Source organism: Panthera onca, chromosome A3, assembly GCF_046562875.1.
Source record: "Panthera onca isolate mPanOnc1 chromosome A3, mPanOnc1 haplotype 2, whole genome shotgun sequence".
Lineage (NCBI taxonomy): Eukaryota > Metazoa > Chordata > Mammalia > Carnivora > Felidae > Panthera > Panthera onca.
Genome location: NC_138341.1, coordinates 110,203,471 through 110,229,168, shown reverse-complemented (window position 1 = coordinate 110,229,168; position 25,698 = coordinate 110,203,471). Strand labels below are relative to the sequence as shown.

Below are 25,698 nucleotides of genomic sequence, written 5' to 3'. Positions count from 1 at the left end.
GTTTGGGTGGAAGCCAGGTTTGAGAACAAAGTGGGTGAGTAGGATGTGAGGAAACAGAAAGCAAAGTCTTGTGTGGAGGTTCACTCTCTTCAGAGGAGAGAGGAGGGGTAGGTTGGGTAATGGCTAGAAGGAGAGTTGAAATTTGAAGTTTTTATGTTTTGTTGTTTTTTTGGTAAAATGTGTGAGACTTAAGGACATTTAAATATGGATGTGGGAAGTTCCAGATGAGAGGGAGATGTGAAATGTTTAAGAGATGGAAGGAGGAATAGACAGGTGTATCTGTTTTGGAAAATGGGGAGTTGAGAGATTTTTGTCTGAGTGCTGAGCTTAAGCAAGGAGGTGAGACTGAGTGGTTTGAAATAGTAATTGGGAGTTAGTAGCAATTGTGGGGAAGGAGAGGGAGAATTAGTAGTAGGACTGACTGCTGGCAGAAGTAAAGTGCCAATTTGAAGTTGGTGAGCTGTGACCAGTCCTGGAACCAGCCTATCCAGTGTTGTGACTACCTCCAGCACAGCTTAGTTTTCTTTGCATTTAATTTGAATCAAAGGAGATCCCTGGTTTCCTCTAGACCGGGGCTTTGCCAGGTAGCTCCATGAAAAGGCAGAAGGGTAGGCAAGTTTAAAGAATTGGCAGTTGTGTGTGTGAAATGATGTAGTGTGAAATCTTAAGTTGAATAGGAAAGGAAGTGCAGAAATGAACCAGCTAACTGGTTGGTTCACAGGCTGTTAAAGAACAGCCACTGTATGGGCTGTAGGGCCTGAAGAGGCATAGACCTGTCCGCCTTGTTTACCGTTGCATGATTAGTGGTCTTGCACATAGTAAGTACAAAGAAAAGTAAATCTTTGACCGATAAAGGAATGTTGTTTATATACTATTAATTTCTTCTCTCCGTGTAAATTTATCTTTAAAAATCTATCTCTGTTTTCTTCTCAAATGTCTGGTAGTTATGCTGATTATTATAAATTACTCTTTTTTTGTTCTTTTCAGGCCAAATAGAATAATGAGACTTCGTTTTAATCATTTTGCTACAGAGTGTAGTTGGGATCATTTATACGTTTATGATGGAGACTCAATTTACGCACCACTAGTTGCTGCCTTTAGGTAAGCTCTGTCATACAAGTACTAGTTAATCATTATCTGATTTCTGAATTCAAACTTATCTCCTAGATTGCAAACTTTTATTGCTCATCACTTTTATTATCACTTACCACCTTTATTTCATGGCGAGAGTGCTAGTTCTGGAGTCCTCTGTCACTTGTGTGCTAGGCCTGACTTGGTTTCCTGTAGATACTAGGTAAGTTTCTGGGCAGAGTACTGGACCTCTCATTTCGGTCTCCTGATGTATAAAATTGTGGTGGTACTATCAAGTTTACTTACTTCTTGTGGTGGTGGTGAAGTTTACATTTAAAAAATGTTTTGTGAGTAATATATTGGATATTGTTTTTGTGAAAAATTTAAATCAGGACCCACATTCACCTTGACCCTTGTGTTCCTCATTGCATAGGCCTTCAGGAGTTACTTGTTGAATCCAGATATAGTTTGTGTGTGTGTGTGTGTGTGTGTGTGTGTGTGTGTGTGTGTGTATTTATGTATATGCATTAATATGGGTGAAGGAAGCTTTTTGGAAAAATACACAGAAAATGAACAGCAGTTACCTGTGGAAAATGAGGAAAATACCAATTTTGTGTTGTGATTTTTTAAACAAGTATATTCCTTATTAGGAAACACTTAACACTAAATACATGGGGTATTCTGAATTGTTTCGGCATTTTAGTTTTTATTAACAATAAGTAGTTGTGTTGTTTATTATATTTTTGACTGCATGGGAATTCAAAACCGTTCTATTTTTCTTCCTTTTACTCAATAGACGATTTATGAACTATATTTTTCAAAACTGCACATCCCCTTAGAGAGCCGTAGCTGTCAGTTTTTCATCTGCAGCTGACTTTCTGGATTTCTTTCTCTGACTTTAAAAAGAAATCAGTTCGACAAATATTTTTTGTATTCCTCACGTGGGGCTGGTGTAGTTGATGTTTCCTGTCAGCGAGGAGGTAACAGAGAGTAAAGAGTACACAAGAAGCCAGAGAGCTCAGGAGATCAGGGGACTAATGTGCCCTTGTATTTCTCCATTCCCTTGGGCTTGGAATTCTCCCCAGCATGTCTCTGAACTGAGCACCGAGGTTATTTTCTGGGTTTCAAAGGTCCACTCTGGAGCCAAAGAGCGGAGTATATAGGCCATGCTAAGCAGTAAAATGTCATTGTCCAAGCGTTGGGTGCACTTATCTTTATGCCAGAGTTTGAAGCGTACCTTAGGTTATAGCAAGGCACCCCAAACTTCAACACAAGTAAGGAAACTATCTCTGTTACGCTGTTATCATGATAGTACTTGGGGGTTCACTTGACACTGAGTTCATGAGTCAGAATTCATGGAGTCCCTATTATGTGCCAGGCACTGTGCATCAGCTTGCCAGTAGCCCTTGGGGGAGCATCAGCCAAGCAGGTGTGCATAACCCTGTGGCTCACCTGGATTGTGTGTCTGGTGAGCCGACACGTGAAGCAACAACAGCAACAAAACAATCAGGAGGCTGTAATTTTTCTAGTCAGTGACTTCTTTTTAAATTATTATTTATTTTTTATTTAATTTATTTAATTTGAGAGAGGGAGCATGAGCGGGGGGTGGGGGGGAGAGAGAGAGAGAGAGGGAGAGAGAATCTTAAGCAGGCTCCATGCTTAGCATAGAGCTCAACACAGGGCTCGATCTCATGACCCTGGGGTCATGACCTAAGCCGAAACCCAGTCAGAGGCTCAACCGACTGAGCCAGCTGGGCATCCCTAAGTCAGTGACTTCTGAGAGAAGCCAAAGTATATGCACAGATTAATAGAAGGATTTTTATGTTTCTCTAAAAAAGCTGGTTAATTGATAATATACATTAATCCATTGGTTATTTTAAAATTTAAAATGACAACATAGTGTGAATTCTCTAAGATGTTAGTGAAAAAAATGTGTGTTTAAAAATCAAAATTTACCTGAAACACAAAACTCCTAAAAGCACCGATGTGCAGAACACCTTGAAAACAACTGTTGAAGCCATGAGGGTGCTGTCACAAGGTGGAGGCTGAGGGGTGCTGCTGGGCCAGGAGAGTTCTCGAGAGAGGAATCAAGCCGGGGGTGATGTGCAGGCATCCCAGAGTGTTAAGAGCCTGCTGGCAGACAGCCCAGCTAATAAGAAAAGAACCACATGGGATTCAGAAACTGGGGACTGTTTATCCCAGTTCTGCCCCAGTCTCTGTATGAACCTGAACAGGTCATTTAAGTGCTCTTGTACTCGGCTTCTGCCCAAAGTGCTGGCATCGTACCGTGTTTTCTCTGAGTATGTTGCAAACTACAAAGTTTAATTTGATTCTGAGCTGGTTGATCACATTTATCTTTTACATATGGAATTTCTGAATAAAATTTGTTTATCAGAACAAAATTTGGTTATCAAACAGAGTTCCATTAGCAGACAAATCTGAGAACCGCAGGACCAAGACTCTTGCAGCTGTACCACATCTTGATTTTGTGGTGTGTTCAGTTCAACAAATGTATAAACGTAGCACCTTTGTGGAGCAGCTCTTCTGCTGGGATCTGTTGGTAGGAGATGCAGAGGTGGTAGTGGTGATGGAACAGGGAGAGTAGTTTTCCTTTCTGAGGACGTCCTTCAACAGAACATTATTCCTTTTAAAGTTTTTTGTGTGTATGTGTTAATTCTTTTTTGGTGGGGGAGTGACATTGATAAGGCAGTTGTTTAGACTGTGATGAAGGGCTGTTAGAGGAGCCATATGATGGCGTCGTCAGACCATGGCGCAGAGAGTAGTCAAAGGCAGGCACCTCTCAGGGTCTCGGACCTTCCTTTACCAGGCGGAAGTACAGACTCTGCCTCGCCCCACCACCGGGCTCTGACCCCTGACTTTAAAAATCTGGCTTACCTTCCAATCTCCCAGCCTTTGAAGAGCGTCTGGTCTTGCAAGGAGACCTAGGACTGCTAGTAAACTTGGGTAGTGTCGTTGGTGAAGTCAGGGTGTGCCCCAGGTGTGTTCACAGAGCCCATGTCTGCCTGGCACCGTGATAATGGATATCTTTGAATAGCGATTTTCAAAAATGGTTCTGAACAGTGGTACTCTGTGTTTAAAATTTTTTTTTTTTCAACGTTTTTTATTTATTTTTGGGACAGAGAGAGACAGAGCATGAACGGGGGAGGGGCAGAGAGAGAGGGAGACACAGAATCGGAAACAGGCTCCAGGCTCCGAGCCATCAGCCCAGAGCCTGACGCGGGGCTCGAACTCACGGACCGCGAGATCGTGACCTGGCTGAAGTCGGACGCTTAACCGACTGCGCCACCCAGGCGCCCCAATGGTACTCTGTGTTTAAAATAAAGGTTATGTAGAACCCCAGGGCAGGCAGTTCTTGATTTGCTCAAGTTGAAAAACTGGCTGCAACCTAAGCTGTGCTTGTGTGTATTTATCTACCTGGGGGCAGGAGGTGGGGGTGGGGGTGGGAAGCAGCTCGGGGTGACAGTTGAATGGCATGCCTGCAGCATCACTTTCTCACCCACGCACTTTCCATTGCTTTGCATGCTGGGTTGAGGCTGCATTTGTATTCATTTACCCTGTAAAAGTTTATTTTTACATAAACCAGTTGTTTTATTTTCACACTGGGAGAAAGTAGCACATTCTAAAGCTGTCATAATGTCAGGTTTTCAAATATAAAGAAGCAAATGCCCGAGTCTCTCTGACAGTGGGGAAGCTGACCCCCTTTCTCCAGCATCATGGTCATCTAACATAGGTGACCCTCACACCCCTTCTGTGACTCTGTTCTTTCTCCCTCCACCCTTTCTACCATTCGTCCTGCGCACTTAAATGTCCCCACCATATAAATAATAGATATCATTAGCCATCATTTACTGAATACCTATTAATGTGAGGCAATCAATGTTGAAGCACTTCACGTGCTGTAATAGTTTGATTCTTATTGTATCACTGCCGGGTGGATAGGATTTCTCTCCATGTGCACTTAGGACACTGAGGTTCCCAGATGTCTATGACATGCCCAGTGATGTGGAGTGAGAATTGGCATTCCCTCTGGTCCTAAAGCTCATGCTAGGATAAGAGTGCTGGGTTTTCCACATGTGACTGAAGCCCCGAGTCATCCTGGGCCAGTATTTCTTATGGGAAGATTGCTTTCAGCATATCTGTTTCTACATCGCCCTCTTATAAGTACTTCCCCACTTAGCATTTCAAGGGATTCTGGTACATAAAACTGATGAAAGCAAATGTCACCTTTTCCAAGATGCCTTCCCTAACTGCCCTTTCTAAAGTAGCACCTTTTTTTCAGAATCTTTATTTTTGAGAGAGAGAAACAGAGAGAGGGAGACACAGAATCTGAAACGGGCTCTAGGCTCTGAGCTATCAGCACAGAGCCTGATGCAGGGCTTGAATTCATGAACCATGATTTCATGACCTGAACCAAAGCTGGATGCTTAAATGACCCAGGTGTCCCCCCCTTTTTAAGTTTATTTCTTTATCTTGACAGAGAGAGAGAGAGAGAGAGAGAGAGAGAGAGCGTGCCTGTGCATGCATGCGTGAGCAGGGAAGGGGCATAGAGAGAGGGAAATAGAAAATCCCAAGCAGGCTCCACACTGCCAGCACAGAGCCCAATGTGGGGCTCGAACTCATGAGCCATGAGATCATGACCTGAGCCGAAACCAAGAGTTGGACGCTTAACCAGCTGAGCCACCCAGGTGTCCCCCCCACCTTTTTTTTTTTTTTAAGAGAGAACAGGAGGGGCAGAGGGAGAAAGAGAGAATCTTAAGGAGGTTCCATGTCCAGAGTGGGCCTTGAAATCATGACCCTGGGATCATGACTTGAGCTGAAATCAAGAGTTGGACACTGAACTGACTGAGCCACCCAGGTGCCCCAGCGCCTTTGTTCTTTCACTGTTTTTTTCTTTTTATAGCATTTATCTCTGCTTGGTGTTACATATACACGCCTGTATGTGGGGGTGGGGGATATTTCTGGCCTTATTTGTTGTTTCTCTAATATGAACTCCATGAGAGCAGAGGCTTCTTCACTGTTGTGTTCTGGTACCTAGAACAGTGTCTCACATTCAGTATCAGTGAATATTTGTGAGTTGAATACACAATGCAGAATGCTTCACTGTTTTGTAAACCCTGGAGTACCTACACAGTCCTAGAGTTTGTAGAATTCAGTCTAGATATTTTTATTGAATGAAAATCCTGGCTCCTCTTCCTAATTTCCCGCTTCTCTATTCTTCCATTTCATTTTTTTTATATGCACTTACCTAAATATGTGTAAATGTACACATATACTAGGTCCATTGTTTTGTATCTTGTTTTTTTCCCTACTTATCAGAATGCCTTGATGAGTTCCTTGTTAGTTCTGCAGAACTACCAGTATGGAATGATTGATGCATCTAACTCTCTGCAGATGAGCATTTAGGAGGTTTTCTTCTTCTTTAAAAAAAAATTTCTTGGGGGGGTGCCTGGGTGGCTCAGTTGGTTGAGCGTCCTGACTTCGGCTCAGGTCATGATCTTGCAGTCCGTGAGTTCCAGCCCTGCACTGGGCTCTGGGCTGACCGCTCAGAGCCTGGAGCCTTCTTCTGATTCTGTGTCTTCCCCTCTGTCTGCCCTTCTCCTGCTCATGCTCTGTCTCTCTCACTCTCAAAAATGAATAAATGTTAAAAAAAATACAAAAAAATTTTTTTTTTGTATTTTTTTTTTGTATTTTATTTTTTGTATTTTGTATTTTGTATTTTTTTTTGTTTTTGTTTTTGTTTTTTTTGTATTTTTTTGTATTTGTGTCATCACTATACTCCATGTAGGGCTTGAACTCATGACCCTGAGATCAGGAGTCACATGCTGTACTGACCGAGCCAGCCAGGCACCCCTAGGTGGTTTCCAATGTATTGCCATTCTGAATAGTGCTGCAGTGAGGGTGGTTGTATATTAGTCTTTGTGTACACGAGCAAGTGTTAGTTCTACAAAGAACTTAGAATTGCTAGGTCACAGTGAATGACCATTTAAGATTGTCATAGGCCCTTGAGGGAGTAGTTTACACGGTATGTGCTTTGGGAAAGCAAGGAGGCTAGTGCAGCTGGGGTTGAGTGACTGAAGGGAAGAGAGTAGTAATGAGATGTTTGTTCATTGTGTAGGGTTGTGTGTGTGAAGCAGATTGCATAGGGCCTGGTAAGGATTAAGGTTTTCACTGAATGAGGTGTTGGTGGTGGTTGTGGTGGTGATAGTGAGTTGGTTATTGGGCAAAAGATGTGAGCATATGAAGAAATGCAAAAGGCAAGTAAACACAGGAAGAATGATTAACCTCAGGAATATAAAAGAAACTCAAAACCACAATATAAAAAAATCACTTTTCACTTACCAGGTTAGCAAGGCTAATATAGGACTGGTACTTCTTCTTGGCAGATGAGGTAGGATGGACCTTTTTATTCTTTATTGATGAGATTTCAGATTGGTATATGGCTTCTGGAAAGCATATGGATCAAGAGCCTTAAAGTCATCATTTAGACCCTTTGATTTGATAGTTTTTAACACTCTCCAGACACCCAGCAAATACTATTGTGTGCTGGAATCCAAATGAGAGAGGAAATGCTTCTGGTGTATTACTTGTAAAATAGAATATAAGCTGTGATAATGGTATCAGGCAAAAAAAAGTACATCAGAATACTGATAGAGTTAAGATTGTGGGTGTTTAGCCAATTTATTTATTTATATTTTTACTTTTCATACTTTTCAGTAGTATATATTTGGCATTCATCAACTTATAAAGTTTGTTAGTTTCTGTAATTTTGAAGGTTTACTCAGTCTTTCAAAGAACCATTACAAACAGTTTTGTATACATAAAAAAAGAATAGGGTGATTGATTTCAAATCTCATTAGAAATATAACCCAGGATAAAGGCAAGCCTAGGAAAGATTCAGATCTGTCCCGCTGAGGATTCAGAACTGGATCCAGAACTAACAGGGTGGCACTATGCATTTATCACAGGAATTTGCCCCTTTTCCTGGAAGTGTTTTTTTTTTTTTTTTAATTATAAGGATGAATTCCAGTTTTGAATTTGTATGCCGTCATGTGACATGCCTGTTGAGTACGCTTCCCTTTATAAGAAATGTGTTTCCATTTCAGTGGCCTCATCGTTCCTGAGAGAGACGGCAACGAGACCGTCCCCGAGGTTGTTGCCACATCAGGTTATGCCCTGCTGCATTTTTTTAGTGATGCTGCTTATAATTTGACTGGATTTAATATCACTTACAAGTAAGATATTTAAGTCTAATCTTTGTGATTTTATGAAGAAACTTTACTCTTTGTTTTAACAATAATAATGACTAACATAGTTGAGGGCTGACAGTGTGCCAGGCATTGCACTAAGCAGTTTGCATGGATTTTCTCATTTAAAGTTCCTTCAAAAACTCATGAGGTATGGGCACTATTTGTTCACTTGTTCTGTAATTGAGGAAACTGGTGGGAAATGGTAAAATACATTGTCAGAGTGGTGGGACCACAATTTCATCCCAGCTCTAACTGCCTTTGAGCTTCTCCTGGAAGAGAGGGGCATTTTTCTGCTAATGGATAAAAGCATTGGGGTTTTTTTGCTGAGTGCAGTTTAACAACTATTATTCATTTTCACGTACTCGGGTTAGCCCATTGATGAGAACTTCGTTGAGGTTACAAAGGAAATGCAGACAACAGACTTAGGCAGCTTTGGGAGTTTGTTGTGATAGGAAAGAGGCTAACTTTTGGCCTTTCTTTTTTTCCTCTTAAGAAATGTTTATTTTCATAAGTGGTTAAATTCATAAAGCACCCTAAGCAAAGGGTTTGTGCTGAAGAGCTTCTGTGGCCCACACAGCCTAAGATACTATTTGGGTTTTTACAGAATAAGTTTGCCAACTCCTGGCAGAGGCAGTAAGCTCCATGTATAACCGTTATGCTGGATTCTACTTCTGCCCATATTCTCAGGCTCTCCATATTCTCATAGGCCTATTTAGAGCCAGCTCTACCTTGTTTGATATGGTGATTTAGCTTTTCAGGTGCCCGGGGTTGGTGACTTGGCAGCCTGGGCAGCATATCACAGTACTAGCAAGGTGATTTTTAGTGACCCAGGCAGGCATAAAGGCTAGGTTGAGGGGAAAGACTGATGAGTCTGGTTGGGTACAAGTGAGATGTGTAAGCAGGACATTGATATTCAGATCTAGGGCCCAGAAGAGCTGCCAGAGCTGGGGATGTCATCTGGGAGTCACTGGCACGCGGACAGTGACTCACTGGCTTATGGGCCCGAGTGCACAGTGAGGAGAGGGGCCGTAGAAGCAGCTAAGGGACAGAGGAATGCCAATGCGCTGTTTGTCACAGAAGCTCAGAAAAGAAAGTTTCAAGGAGGGAACTGACAGCTAGGAGATTGGGTAAGCAGAGGGGGCCCTAGGTGACCCTAGCTGAGGAGGGTAAGGTCAGAGACCTGGTGGGGGCACAGTTCACAGTGGAAGGTTAGAAAGCCATGGCACTGAGTGGGACACTCAGCTCTAAAGGGGAGGGGAGAGGTTTAGGCCAGAGCTTTGCTTTTCTTTTCTTTTTTTTAAGTATTTATTTAAGTAATCTCTACATCCAGCGTGGGGATCAAACTCACAACCCCAGATCAAGAGTCAGGTGTTCTTCTGACTGAGCCAGCCACGCGTCCCTTTAGGCCAGGGCTTTTCAAACTGCACATGGCACTGAGATCTCCTGGAGGGCTTGTTAAGACGCAGATTCCTGAACCCTACCCAGAAACCATAGTTCAACAGAGCTGGGGCCTGAGAATCCAAATTTCTAAGTTCCTGGGTGATGCTGCTGCTGCCTACCCATGGTCCACACTCTGAGTAGCATTGCTCTAGCCATTCAACTAGGCCTCCTTCTGGGTTCCCTGTAGGTCCTTAGGCACAGTCTTAGCTCTTGCAAGCCCCCTCATAATAGCAGCCTTGAGGGAGAAGAGAAACTCCAGGGAGGGAGCACCCCTGGAGGGGGCGCAATTCAAGCACCCCTTGACATTGGAAACCCTTTGCCCTATCACTGGAGAGTTCTAGCTCTGTGACCAAAAAACGCATGTTATTTTTACCCTGATTGGTTAAGGGAGCCTTGATCTCTCCTGGAGACCAGAATTAGTATTTATTTGTTAAGTGAAGGAAGGTTGAGGTTATCCTAAATTTTAATAGCTTCTTGGTTCCAAGATCTCTGTTCTTTAAAAAGGAGTCCTAAACCATTTTAGGGGTTCCAGACCCTTTGAAAAGCCAAATAAAACGATGATCTTTATTCCCAGAAGAATGCCTAGAAACACATAAATAAAACATTGTTATTCTTTTTACAGGCATCCTCAAGTTGCACTGAATCCTAGCTTTGGTCTGACCGTAGCTGGGGGACCCTTGAGACTGGCTACCCACAGCTACTTAGATGTTCCCTGATTTTCTTTTAAAAGAAGAAAAAAATAGTTATATTTTATTTTCACACAAATTGACACTTCATTTTATTACTGAGTCATATTTTAAGCACAGATAATTAGACCAATTTTTCTCATTACTCCAGTTTAGACATAGAAACAGATGTTTTGATGTATTATTACCTGCCACTTTCACTTTTCAGAGATTAAAAAATGATGTTTGTGTTTTGAGATTTTTATGTAACTTTATTTATTTATTTATTTATTTATTTATTTAGAGCACAAACAGATGAGGGGGAGAGAGAAGAGAGGTAGAATCTGAAGCAGGCTCCGTGCCATCAGCGCAGAGCCCGATGTGGGGCTTGAACTCACAAACCTTGAGATCATGACCTGAGCTGAGATCAAGAGTCAGACGCTTAACTGACTGAGCCACCCAGGCGCTCCTATTTATTTAATTTTAAAGTTTATTTACTTATTCTGAGAGAGAGAGAAAGTGAGTGCAAGCACAAGTGGGGGAGGGGCAGAGAGAGAGGGAGAGGGAATCCCAAGCAGGCTCCATGGTGTCAGTGTGGAGCCTGATGCAGGGCTCCAACCCACGAACTGTGAGATCTTGACCTGAGTCAAAACCAAGAATCGGACGCTCAACCGACTGAGCCACCCAGGCGCCCTGAGATTTTATGTAACTTTAGAGAGTGCTCACAGTTAATTTTTGGCACATGAGATAAACGTCTGCCTAAGGGCACTGGAGTGGGGAAGTTGAGGTGTAAGAGAGGCTGTTATATTTTCCCTCCTTTAGTTCAAAAGGCGTTAAGGGTTACTCCCTTCTCTTCATTTTTCAGCAACATTAGATTTTGGTTGAGTGCCATTCCCTTGTATATGGTTAATAAGTGTGGCAGTAGGAGATTGTAATTTGACATATTTTTGGTGTGAGGCATAGGGGTGCTCACACTGGCATGGCAGTGCTTTTACTACAGTTTTATTTTAGGCCTTTTAGAAAAACGAAATGTGATTGTTGTAGCCATTTTACGATAACAAGTCCAATCTGAAATTTAAACTTTATTTTTTATAAACTGTTGGCCTTGCAAAGACCTTTTTCTTTTAGAATTTTTAAAAAAAGTTTCATTCATTCATTCATTCATTCATTCATTCATTCATTTAGAGAGCCAGAGAGAGCGTGTGTGAGCAGGGGAGGGCAGAGAGAGAGGGAGAGAGAGAGAATCTCAAGCAGGCTCCACACTGTGAGTGCAGAACCCGATGCAGGGGCCCGAACCCATGAACTGTGAGATCCTGACCTGAGCCAAAACCAAGAGTTAGACACTCAACCAACTGAGCCACCCAAGCACCCCAAAGGCCTTTTTTTTTTGAAAAAGATGAAACTGAAGCTTCACTTCCGTGTTTGTATTATTACAGAGAGACAGTAGGCACCTCTTGGTAGAGGCCTACAAGAATGTCATTTAGCTTTTCTAACCAAATACTTCGTGTACTTAATCAGCTTACTGGGGCTTCAAAAGTAGGCATACACATTTCTTTCATTATAATTATATAGATTATTAAAATACTGTATACAAATATAGAATTTTATAAATACGTCATAAACTGATATTTCAGTGTAGGTGTGAACATTAATTAGCTTTTTTTTTTTTTAAAGTTTATTTATTTATTTTGAGAGGCAGAGTACAAGCAGGGGAGGGCCAGAGAGAAAGGGAGAGAGAGAGAATCCCAAGCAGGCTCCACACTGACAGCACAGAGCCCAACGCAAGGCTCAGACTCACCAACTATGAGATCATGACCTGAGCCGAAACCAAGAGTCGGGCACTTAACGCACTGAGCCACCCAGGTGCCCCTAATTAGCTTGTTTTTAATAGCTGATTCCTAATTTTCTGACATGCTTTGCTGCAAAATTTCTTTTTAGTTTTCTGTATAGGCCTTAGAAGAAATCTGTACTCTTAAAAGTATCTTGACAGTTTGGTTATTGTCCCCTCCTTTAAAAGCTGAATTATGTCTTTTCAGAATGCTGACAATACAGTTATCTTAAAGTCATGTTATTATGAGACACATTATAGTTAAGCTGTTGAGTGAAACTGGTCCTTCCTTTTTCTTCTCTCTGACATGAGTAGATAAACTTACTGAGGAATTTTAAATACACCAATCTGGTCAATAATCTTATATTCTCTGAACTCTCAGAGGTATATGTATCATGAAGATGGTATAATGTATTGTTAGCCGTTTGTTTCATCCTTTTCCTCCAAACTTGTAACCTCATTTCCTAATGCTCGTCACTGATGGGGCCACCAAGAGCAGCATAGTCTTCCCACCCTTGAGAAGTTAAATGTGGACATTTTGTAAGAATTTCTTCTCCCTAAGTAAGTTTTTTAACTTGTCTGTTATGAGAATCCAACAGGGTTGATATGCCCTAGTTATGCAGTGTTGAGTGACCCCACTTTGGTTGAAAGGTAAGTACTGCCGTTATGCTCGTGAATGAACTGGAGAGCCAGTGACAGATAGTCTTAAACCTTGTGTAGGCAGAAGTTTTGCTGAATTAATTGAAGCGTTGCTTTGTGTTGATTTAATTTTCCCCAACTGTTTTTATAGTTTTGACATGTGTCCGAACAATTGCTCAGGCCGAGGAGAATGTAAGATCAGTAATAGCAGCAACACTGTCCAATGTAAATGTTCTGAAAACTGGAAAGGTGAAGCATGCGACATTCCTCATTGTATACACGACTGTGGTTTCCCTGATCGAGGCATTTGCAATGCAAGTGATGTCAGAGGATGCTCCTGCTTCCCAGACTGGCAGGGTAGGAGCTTCTTTTATCTTTGCTTTTCTTCCAGTTTACCGTATCTTCCTAGTTCCTTATGTTCTACATTGACTTTATTCGTTGGGTATATACCATATATATAATATATGTTAATATATATATATATAATATATGTTAATATGTAGCATTTAAGTTTTTGCATCTCTTTATTCAGATTCTTACAAATCTTTGAATTTCACAGATGTGTGGTTGTGGTCTCTTGAGAATTGTGGAGGGGTTTGACATTCTTTGCAATTCATTCATAAAAGTTTGAGGGCTTGGTCTCAACCTTAAGAAGACATAGCAGAGAACCAAGCTGGGAGGTGGGACAAAAACTAATAGTAATGGTATCTCTCAGATACTTTCAATAAATACCAAAAAAATTGGTGTCTATTATATAATAGAATCCTAAAACAGTCAGTGAGTGGAATTATCTGCAGATAGAGATTATTAAAGAAATTGTAGCAAATTCTTTCAGGGAATCTCTGATAACAGCTGTTACTGATTTAGTAATTTTCTTTATACATTACCCTTTCTACCAAGCACTTTTATTTTGAAAGGAAATGTGCTTGTTTAATGCTTTGTGCGATTTGGCCGACATCAAAGGGTTAAGTAATTGAAGTATTTGAGTACCTCCCACAGTGCACAGCTTGCAGCAGGAGCCACACCCCCAACAGTGGAGTTTCTTGATTTTCCAGGAAATGGATAGTTTCTATTATTACTACTGGGACTAGTCTTTAAATTTTAGTCTGAAAGTTTTTCATTTGAATTAATAATTCCTTTGTCCGGTCTTTCCTCTGAGAGCTGCTTAAGCAAGTATTTCATTACTAAAAAATCCTAACCTGGATATGGTCAGGTCATAATTAGAAAAGTGTGTGATTTTCAATTTTATTGGAGATGACCCTTGGTCACTAGCTTTGAGTGAATTGAAAGCACGAATTAAAGGACTTTGATATTTAGATGCTAAAGGAAAACTAAGTATACTTTAGGTATTTGTTACATTTATATGATTAAAACTTGAAATGCAGTAATTTTAAAGCTGCATTTTGTGAATCTAATTTATTCTGTTTTATTAGGTCCTGGATGTTCAATTCCTGTACCAGCTAACCAGTCATTTTGGACTCGAGAGGAATATTCTAACCTAAAGCTCCCCAGAGCCTCTCACAAAGCTGTGGTCAATGGAAATATAATGTGGGTTGTTGGAGGATATATGTTCAACCACTCAGATTACAACATGGTTCTAGCGTAAGTTGTTTTAAACATTTTTGCAAGAAGCTGACTAGTTTTCCATTTCAAAAATTTATAAAGTAGAGATGAAAAGAAATCATCAGTAATTCCATCACCCAGAAAATCACTGTTAATATTTTGGTAGTGGTGTTCCAGAATTTGTTTGACATATCCTTAGTTTTTGAAGGTGGGAGGCACAAAGAATGTGTTTTTATCATAAGTAGTAATTCGTCTTTTCTAGATACCATCTCTCATATTTTGCTTTAGGTACACATGGGGGGTGGTTCTACAAAAATTGGGGGTTATTTTACCTCTTATTTTAATTAGCTTATCTGTAGGTCACATGGTTTGCATTTGTAGTTTTCTAGAGGAAATTATGCTATTGTCTAATACTTGACCCAGTGTTCAAGGTCTCCTGCTGGTCCCATGCTGTTCATCTTGAAAGGAGAATATATATTATCACAGTGGAGCTATGAAGTTAGTTATGAAGATTGACTTTGGGGAGAAATTTATGAACATGTACTCATGCTGATTTTATGCCCTGGAGATTTTTTCTAGGCATTTTTTATTAATGAAGATTGTCAAAAACCAGCATCTGTTCTTTAAGGGATTCTGGAACTATGGCAGCAGTGGCATAGTTTCTGAATCCCCCAAGTAGTCATTAAGCACACATGCAACTAGGATAGCAAAATGGAAAAACAACAACAACAACACATGAGTAACAAAACAAAGCTTGGTCAGAAGTTATCTACACAGATGGGTGGGGCTAACCCATTGACAGCTCCAGAACCTGTGTGGTATTGCCATCTGTGTAGGAATAAGCAAAGGGGAGCAAGGGACTGACTGACAGGCTCCAGTATACCTAGAAGAAGCTGCTTTGAGAACAGCAGCTGGAGCTGGAAAGATTTGCATATTCTAGTACTGGGTAAGCACAAGGGATCTATAGTAGGATCTGAAGGGGCTAGAACAGTTTGTGCCTTATTAGCTCTCTAAATGAACTAGGCAGATTTTCTTTGCAGGAGAAAGTTCCACACTGAGGAGAAACCACTGGGAATAGAATTCAAATTGAACAGGACAGTGACAATAGAAAAAAAGGAAAAGGGTGTCCAGATAACAGTCAGGGAGGGGAACAGAGCCAGGATAGCTCAACAAGTAAGCTGCCATGTGTTTGAACACACACTGTTAGCAACAGAAGAGTGAGCTGGAGAGCTGAGAAATTAGGAAGTCAATCCTAACCCAGGCCCCTCCTGTACAAGTTTAGGAAAAAACTAGTTTTGCTTAAAATTGAGCAACAGAAAAAAAACATATGAAGTTATTAATGACCTAGAAAAATAAAAGTTAAAGTAACATAGAATAAAGAGACCAAGGAGTAGGATAACCCCCCCCTTTGTACGTGAAAGCGTACTAGAAAAATATACTCTCCAAACTGATGAAAATGGTAAGTTAGAATTCCCAGACAAGCTAAAATGCAGGAAGACAATGATGCGAGATATGAAAGAACAGTAGAATCAGAAGTAGAAAAGTCCAGAAATGAGTTGATAGAAGTTAGGAAAGAATTTTAAAGTATCTCAGAATTAAAGACGAGCCTAAGAGGAACACAGTAAGTAAGCACAATAGAAACTCCTTTAGTAATAGAATATGAAAAAGGAAATTATTAAAAATCACAAAGGAATGAAGGTTAGTACAGTTAAAAACCCTGGACATTATATATAAAACAAACATGAGAAAACTGTGAAAAGGAGGGAGAAGGCAGTCTGGCTAGGGACCTCGGGACCCAAGGAATGATGTAACAGTAGATTCCATGGGTTTTCTTTTTGTCTCATGTATCCCAGATTTGATGTTGGAAAAAGCAGCAATCTGAAAATGCCAATAGACACAAGCCGAAAAAGCCTCAAGAAAAAGCCTACCTATTCTCTCTAGCCTAACGACTAGGAAAAGGGCAGCTTAGGAAGACAGCAAGACAGAAAACTGTAAGACACAAATAACCACTCTGCTGCAAACACCACAGAAAGAACTGTGGCCCCACCCTCATCCCTGTCAGCAAAGTCTGAGTGTAGAGTCTAGATTTCTGTTCCTGTCAGGGTGTGGTGAGGTGCTGCAACCCTCCACCCCCACCCCACTGCCAGTATTAGAGAAGGCCTAGTGAGGAGCTGGGCCTTTCTTCTCTTCCAGGCAAGAATGAGGCCTCCCTCACCCATGTGATGTCAGTGGAGACCGCGTGGGGAGCCTGGCAATAATGAGTTGGCCTTCCCTCTTCCCCACTTGGGTGACAGAGGAGGCTTGCTATAACAGTAGATTTAAATAAGATCCGGAGGCTCATGTCATGACACCCAAAATGTTCAGATTCAATCGAAAATCATTTCTCATGCAAAGAGCCAGGAAAATCTCAACTCGAATGAAAAAAAAGCAATTAAGTTGCTGACAGCAGGATGACATAGATAATAGAATTATCTGACAGGATTTTAAAGCAGCCGTTATAAAAATGCTTCAGTGTACAATTATAGACATACTTGAAACAAATGAATAATAAGGTCTCACCAAAGAAATCGAAGATATAAGGAAGAATAAGATGGAAATTTTAGAACTGAAAAATACAGTAACCAAAACAAAAATCTCAGCGGACAGTATCAACAGAATGGAGAGGACAGAGGAAAGAGTCCGTGAATCTGAAGGTAGAACAACAGAAGTCCCTCAATCTCATCCAGAGAGAAAATAGAGTATTTTAAAAATGAGCAGAGCCTCAGAGACCTGGGGACTATAACAATAAATCTTAGCATTTCTGTCACCAGGGAGTCCTAGAAGGAGAAGAGCAAGAGAGAATGTCTGAAAAAGTATTTGAAGAAACTATGGCCGATAGTTGCCTAAATTTGGCAGAAGACATGCATGTACATGCAAGAAGTTGGGCGAACTCCAGCAATCCTGGACTCCCACAGGGGTTCACAGTCCATTGGTTTTGCCCCAGTCTTTCTCATTCTCCTGCTCAGGCATCATATTTCTCTTCATTTTTCAAATCTCTACCACATTGTCTCCTGTTTTCATTCTCAGCCAATTCCCTTGCTTCCTGTTTCTGTTTTGAAAGGTAAAAGTTATCCGAAGAGAACTTCCACGAACTCCCACCACCACATGTAGCCATTACCCACATCTGTGCTCATTTATTCTGTCCTCTGTTTCTGTACATCAGCACTGCCCAGTGGGTCACTGTCATGTCACTAGCCATTTGTGGTTATTGAGCGCTTGAAATGTGACTAATGTGATCAAGGAGTTGAATTTTAAATATTCAGTTCTGAGTCCTCATCTTACTTGGTCTTTCACCAACATTTGATAAAACTTGTCCATCCCTCCTCTTGTAAACCTTTTCTTCCCTTGGCTTCCAGGGCTCCACAATCTCCTGATATCTGTTCCCGCTATTTATTCCTTTGCAGCCTCTTTAGCCGGTTCTTCTTCAGCGGACTGACTTCTGAATGATGCTGTGTCCCAGGGCTCAGCTCTTGGCCCTCTTCCACGAGAGTATATATTCACTCTCCTGGTGATCTCATCTAATATCTTGGCCTTTATGTTGGTGACCCCCAATTTTATGTCTGCATCCTAGCCTTTTCATCTGAACCGTTATCTCCACCTCTTTATTTGACATCTCAATCTTTTGGCTATCTCAGAGGCATCTTAAACTGTATGTGTCCAAAACTGATCTTTCCTCCTGGCCAGCTCTTGCCCCAGATGACCCTATCTCAGTTAATGACCACTTCATACTGCCATTTGCTTAACCCCAAAATTTTGGAAGCCTTCCCTGACTTCTTGTTTTTTCACATCCCATGTCACTATGTATATTAGTTATCTATTGCTGCACGACAAGCGACTACAAATTGAGCAGCTTAAAACAGCACCCATTTATTACCTCATAGTTTCTGCTGGTCAAGAGTCTGGGCGTGGCTTAACTGGGTGCTCCGCAATCATAGTGTCACCTGGCCTTTGTTCTCATTTAGAGGTTCTGCTGGGGGGAAAGTCCACTTCCAAGCTCACTAGGGCTGTTGGCAGAATCCACTTCCTTGTGGTTATAGCCCCAGCTTCTTGCCGACTGTCAAGTAGAGTCTGCTCTCAACTCCTAGAGGCCGCCCGCAGTTTCTTATCACTTTGACTTCCCTAGTGTGGCTGCTTGCTTCGTTAGGTCACAAGGAGACTCTCTAGACTGAGTCTGCTGGTAGGACGGATGTCATGGAAATGACATGTCACCATCTTTGCCACGTTCTGTTGGTTAGAAGCAAGTCATAGATCCTGTCCACACTTGAGGGGAAGGTAAGGTATTATACATGGGCATGAATACCAAGAAGACAAGATCATGAAGACCACCGCCCCAGTGTCTGTCTGCTACCATATGTCAGCAGACATTGTTAGCTCTACTTTTATTTATTTTTATTTTTTTAACATTTATTTTTGAGAGACAGAGGCAGAGCATGAGCAGGGGAGGGGGAGAGAGAGAGATACAGATTCTGAAGCAGGCTTCAGGCTCTGAGCTGTTTGTTAGCACAGAGCCTGACGCGGGGCGCCAACTCATGAACTGTGAGACCATGACCCAAGCTGAAGTTGGACGCTCAACCGAATGAGCCACCCCGGCGCCCCTTTTTAGCTCTACTTTTAAAATCTATCCTCACTCTGTTTTTCACTGTTTCTAGTGCCACTGCCCTGAGAAGTAAGGTAAAATTAAAGGTCTGAAAGTGATTGTCTCTTCTGCTATGATACTAGATACTGTGAGAGTCAAGTATTCTACCATTGATGTGATTTTTACCCCTGTATTTGGCATTATCGTCTCTCAAAGCAAAAAATCTGGGAATGACTTTGATACTTCCTCTCCTTCACCTCCTCATATCCTAATTTCCTATGGAGCCCACTAAATACATGTTATATTCACTCTTTCCTCTCTGTGCCCAGCCTGCCACTATCTCTCACCTAAGCTTTAGCAGTAGATTCCTAGCACGTCTGTTTCCATGCATTCCTCTTAATTCACTTTTTAAATACCAACTGTTATGATTTTTTTAATATAGTGTAGATCATATAATTTACTACCTTCTTAAAACCTATCAGTGGCTTTTCCCATTGGACATAATGGGCCTACCTGATCTGACCACTGCTTACCTTCCCAGACTCAACTTGTTCCTTTCCCACCTCACCAGCCTTCTTTGTTTGTCTAAAACTCTCTGTGTGCTCACCCCTCCCTCAATCCAGATTCTTCTTGCTGTTGTACCCCAGGGCTGTTTTCTTCTCACCCTTTAGATCTCAGTTAACTGTCCCACAAGAGATCTTCCCTGATGATCATCCAGTTCAGACAGGCTCTCCCTGTTCTTTTTCAGAATTGTCATTTCTTTTAGAGCAGTGTTCATCATTTTTAATGCTACGTGTGCCCCTTGTGCTTCTCAGGTTTTGCCTTTTCTATTATACATTCTCCATGGTTAGAGACCTTGTTTGCTCACTCAGCTCAGGGCTTCGCTCATAGAATGAGCTTAAATAAGTATTTACCAGGTGAGTGGGAGAGTAAATGAATTCTTTGCTTCCTTCACAAATATCTGTTCCTAGAAATATTAATGTCACCTCTTGCTTTTATTTGACTGGTGTATCTCATATGCCACATTTGTTTTTTAGATTGTAGCATTTTTTCTTCTTGTACTTGATCAGAACATGATTTTTATAGCTTTATGTATTTCATGTAAATATTAATACAGTTTCAAATACAATTTTACTAACTCATGAAAGGTAAATATAGTGACTCCTTTTAGAAGAAGTGTTTCTGGAACTTACATTATAAACTTAATCATCATTTATACTCTTACATAGCCATATTTCAGCAATTGAACTTACTGTCTATTTTTCCCACAACCCTGTTAACCCAAAACTTCTAACCTGCGTTAAAAAGCAATGCCCATTTTATGTCACCTAGGAGTCGTCTTGGGAAACAAATGGTCTTTGTCTCCAGGGTTAAGATTTCCAATTGAAATTTTATCACTGAATTTTCTTCCCTTAAGCAAAAAAGAGTTTAAAAACATTATTTGCGCGGGGCTCCTGGGTGGTTCAATTGATTAAGCGTTGGACATCGGCTCAGGTCATGATATTGTGGTTTGTGAGTTTGAGCCCCACATCAGGCTCTGCTGACAGCTCAGAGCCTGGAGCCTGCTTCCAAATCTGTGCCTCCTTCTCTCTCTGCCCCTCCCTGCTCACACTCTGTCTCTCTCTCAAAAATGAATAAACATTAAAAATTAAAAAAAAATTTTTTTTAAAGTAGGATATTGAGTAGCAGATAACCAAATACCTAATCCAGTAAACTCCTTTTTTTTTTTTTTTTTAAGTGTATTTATTTTGAGAGAGACAGAGACAGCACAAGCAAGGGAGGGGTAAAAGGGAGGGAGAATTCCAAGCAGGCTCTGCACCATCAGCACAGAGCCCATTGTGGGGCTCGAACTTGTGCAACTGTGAAATCATGACCTGAGCCAGATGCTTAATGGACTGAGCCACTCAGGTGCCCCCAGGAAACTTTAAAACAGATTCACAGAAACAGTAAGACTGACCCCCTGTTCTGCCCCATAGAAACCATGTGGGTGAGATTCTGAGAGTTCTCACAAATAGTCCCACATCTGAAAGAAGCAAACTGAATGAGTATCATTGTTGTTTCACCCTCTTAATTAAAGAGTCAGAGAAATTAGAAATTGTTGCTGAGGAGGATTGGGTGAAAAGAGGGAAAATCAATTGAATGGCTGACTCTCTCTGTCCAGAAGTCAAGGCTTCTTTTAATTTGGGATATGCATTGACCACTGGGGTAGGACACTTAAAATCTCAGAGGAGAGCAGAGTCTGGGTAATTTATTCTAATAGACTGCATACTCCTCCATCTGAGCCCCAGCATGTCCTCAGACTTCAGAAAAGTGGATAGAAGATGAAATACCAGCTCTCACAATAAAGCTAGGATGGAAGGATAACTGGTCTTAGCTATTCCAGAAAAAGAATTAAGAAATCACCCACACTTTATAAATGTCTGGAGGGCAATGTCTAATCACCAGCAAGATGAAAGAAATGATGTTGTAGCTAACACATCATATTCTATGATGGAAAAATAAAGAGGAAGAAAACAGCTTGTAAATGCTGTCAGCTATCATAGAGGAAAAATAAGGAGATTCCTTCCAGCTGCTGCATGCTGCACGTCAACTTAATGAGGATTTGAATTCAGAAAAACAAACTGAGAGACAGGAAAATAACAACAATGAGATGAAATGGGAGATTACACATTTAAGGAAATGTAAATAAATTATATACAGCAAAAAGTAGAAAGAAAATTGAATTACTGACAGCTTTATAGACATTCCAGCGAATACAGGTTGAAATAATTAGAAAAGCAAAGACACATGGAAGACAGGAGATCCAATATAAAGATAATTGCTGTCGCTGAAGAAAAGAACCTAACAAATAGGACAAACGGATTGAAATAGAACAAGAGGTTTCAGGAAAATTGTATAGCTGTTCAACAAGACCTGATTTGATCAAGTTATTGAACTTTTAGGATAAAGGACAAATTATTGGATGGAAAGCCTCTCAGGTAGTTCTGTGCCTCCTCTGGCTGGACTCATGTTCAGCCTCCACAGAGCCTTTGCCATGGTCTTCGGATGGTCAGACACTGTGATTGGAATACCAGGACCCTGTGGGTGGTGGGGCTTGTGGCCTGTGCTGTGATTATCATTGTGATAGCAGCCATCAAGGAGGGGTTTGTGAGAGAGATGGCTGCAGTTCTGAAAGACACCTGCTTCTGAATTCCTGAAGTTTGTCTTTGCTTATCTGTGTGTCCAGGTCTTAGAACTAGTTGTTCAATATTCTGTTATCTTGAACTGAGCTCCCAGAAGAATTTATTTAGTGCTTGGAATTTCTTATGTTTTATTGCATCAATATTGTTCTTGCCTTGTGTTTGCTTTTCTGGGTTGTGAAAAGAGTCACAGCCTGTTATGTAAGAACTTTAGCTTGTTCATCTGTGCCAGGTTATTGGGACCTGCCAGTACCTTAGTGTCTCTGACAGGCTCTTGAGCTGACTCATTGACTATGAGGAACAAAATGCATAAGATACAGATTGAGCACCCTCTGTGTCATTTGAAAGAGAAGTAGATTAAATCATCTAGGGGTTTGGGTGCTCTCTGTTTCTTTCCTCTTTCAAGCTTATAGACAAAACATTAGGTATATTAGTATTTTTAGAAGCCATGCCAGTCCTGAGGAAAGACCTCTCACAACCAGAACTCCATAAAAGTATTATAGTGGTATGCAGTCCATTTTGTAAAGACATTACCCTGGATGGATTTTAGTTATTTCTACCTAAGTAAAATATAATATTGTGACTTTAAAAAAGAATAGAGAGAGAAAGGGGGAGAGAGAGGGAGAAGGAGAGAGAATGAGAATGAGGCTTCCAAACAGGAGAGCAAGCCACATGAAAGGGGGAAAAAATCAGACTAGCCTTGGGCTTCTCCATAGCAACATTCACTGCAGTATTTTTCAAGGGAGCAGCATCTGCAAAGTTCTAAAGGCAAGAAAGGATGGCCCAAAGATATTATACCCAGCCAAGATGTCATTCAGCTGTAAAGCTAGCAAGCAGGTATTCTTTTTTTTTCTTCTTCTTTTATGTTTTATTTATTTTTGAGAGAGAGACAGAGTGTGAGCAGGGGAGGGGCAGAGAGAATAGGAGACACAGAATCGGAAGCAGGCTTCAGGCTCTGAGCTGTCAGCACAGAGCCCAATATGGGGCTCAAACCCATGAACAGTGTGATCATGACCTGAAGCAAAGTTGGACACCCAACCTTGACTGAGCCGCCCGGCTGTCCCCCAAGCAGGTATTCTTAAACATGAGAGAATTTAGGGAAAGGAGCATATATGAGCTCCACTAGAAAAAAAAACCACTCAGCAGCAAAATTAGGAATTAAAGACTCAAGGAGAAGTTGTGGTAAGAGGACGGTGAGGAGATTGCTTCAGCTAAAATACAGATCCAGTGCTAAAGAACTATGGTATCACAGTTACAGAATGGAGTGTGACTGTTACAAACTGGGACAGTGTAAAAATTACATAACAAAAATTGGGAGAAAAAATAGGAGGAAATGTGAGTGCTAAGGTTTTCAACTTTCAAAGCAGGAAGTTAATGGATTCTGTCCAAAATCAACCTAATTTTGTATGTAACTTAAAAACTAAAGTGAATCCAACCTCTAAATAATTTTTCATGTATTTTTAAAAATGTGGAATATTTAAAAAATACATAAGATAATAACTGGTATTAATATATTATTCAGTAAATGTCCCCATTTTGTTTTAGATCATGTATAAAATATTTAAGACAAAAGGAAAGGTTTAGAAAAGAGTAATGAATACTAATGCATACACCACCTAGGTTAGGAAATAAGGCATTCCTAATATAATTAAAGATCCCCACATGTTCCACCCCATCTCAGAGATAATCAGTATCCTGATGTTGTATCATTTGTTCACATACACATCTTTATACTTTTGATAGATATGAACATATAATTAATAAGTTTTCTATTTTTAGTCATTATAGAAACAGTATTCTGCAGTTTGATTCTTTAGCTTAGGATTGTTTTGACATTTATGTTGAGAATGTGTTGTTTGAGAGTATTTATTTTTCACTCTATAATTTTATTATATAGACATAATCCTTTTTCTATTGGTGGACATTTATTTCCTTTTTTTTGCTACTTTGTTGATAAAACTTTCTTCTTTTTTCTTGTTTACATAATAATTTTTCATAATAAAAAAACTTGGATTATTCAGGGAAACATAGAAAATAAACATTTATTTAAAGTAGAACAATAGCATTGGTTTCTTTTTCACTTCTTTTTTCTATTAAATTATATATAAATTGACACTATTTAAAGTATCAACTGTAGCACGATCTCCTTTGTATAAATATATATTGTCAGTGTATTTTTCTATATATATGCATCAAAAATGTCTGGAATGATGTTTACTTAGTGCTTGTATTTTAAAAGTCTTTAAATGAATCCATAAGTGTAATTGAAATGTTAAATGATAATCCAGCTTCCTTGAAAATACGACTTTAAAAAAATCAATTAGATAAAGTAAAGGAAAAGTCGGGAGTTTTCTTTTACTTAATTACCATTCCTTTTTCAGTACCTGTCTTCAATTTCACATGATTAAATGAAAGAGAAGTTATGGCAGTAAATGTCCCTTGAGTATAATGCAACTTGCAAGTAATTTAGACTGCGTGTAGAGAGGTTTTCAGGAACCATTAGAAACTTCCAGTAGATTTTTTTCCTCGTCTTAGGGCTGTGCAGCCCAGCCTTGCTTCCCAAGCTCTGATATGCCCCCATGGACCCAGATGTTAGGTTTGTTTGTTTGTAGAGGTGCCTTCTTGTATGCATGGCACGTTTAATTAGCATCTCCAAACTGTATTATATCACAAATAAAAAAGTATAAGATACTCTGTTTTGTCATTTGGGTGAAAATATGATGTTTGTTTTGTAGGTATGACCTTGCTTCTAGGGAGTGGCTTGCCCTGAACCCTTCTGTGAACAATGTGGTTGTTAGATATGGCCATTCTTTAGCATTATACAAGGTAAAATGTCTCCACTCTGTACTAAGCTAGAAACTCAAGTCTTCCACACTTACTTTTTATTGTATTATGTGATTGAAAAGCTATGTAATGTTGGGTTTTTGTCTCTAATCTTTTTTATTGTGGTAAAATACACATAACATGAAATTTACCATCTTAACCATTTTTAAGTGTACAGTTCAATGGTATAAAATACATGCCTAATGTGCAACTGTCACCACCATCCATCTCTGTACCTCTTTTCATCTTGTAAAACTACAACTCTATGCCTATTAAATAGTAACTTCCCATCCCACCCCCCACCCCCCACCCCCCACCCCCAGCCCCTGGCAACCACCACTCTACTCTCTGTCTCTATAATTTTGACGTCAGTGTTGGTTTTTAGTTGGGGGAAAACTTACTATTCGTGGGGTATGGGGAGCTATTTAATTGGCTAGGTTGTAAGTGGAAATTAAAGTTGAAACCAATTTAACCTGAGAGATTTTAATGGACTCAAATTATACTGGGGTATTATGATTATAGTACTAAATGGTAAAAATTTATACTGTATAAATTAGCTTTTATGTTCATTAGCAAGTTTAGCCAAGAATAGCTACCTTGCAATATA

General features: G+C 40.3%; 1 protein-coding gene across 5 annotated transcripts in view; it reads left to right on the top strand.

Moving 5' to 3' along the window:
- The window catches only part of ATRN (attractin), a 159,916-nt gene that overhangs the window by 38,697 nt on the left and 95,521 nt on the right, over window positions 1–25,698 (top strand). For all 5 annotated transcript variants that reach the window (XM_060613551.3, XM_060613532.3, XM_060613525.3 and 2 more), the window contains exons 3-7: window positions 988–1,101; window positions 8,196–8,324; window positions 13,063–13,268; window positions 14,345–14,513; window positions 25,004–25,094. In XM_060613551.3, the coding sequence (XP_060469534.2) occupies window positions 988–1,101; window positions 8,196–8,324; window positions 13,063–13,268; window positions 14,345–14,513; window positions 25,004–25,094 (709 nt within the window). The remainder of the gene's footprint in view (window positions 1–987; window positions 1,102–8,195; window positions 8,325–13,062; window positions 13,269–14,344; window positions 14,514–25,003; window positions 25,095–25,698) is intronic.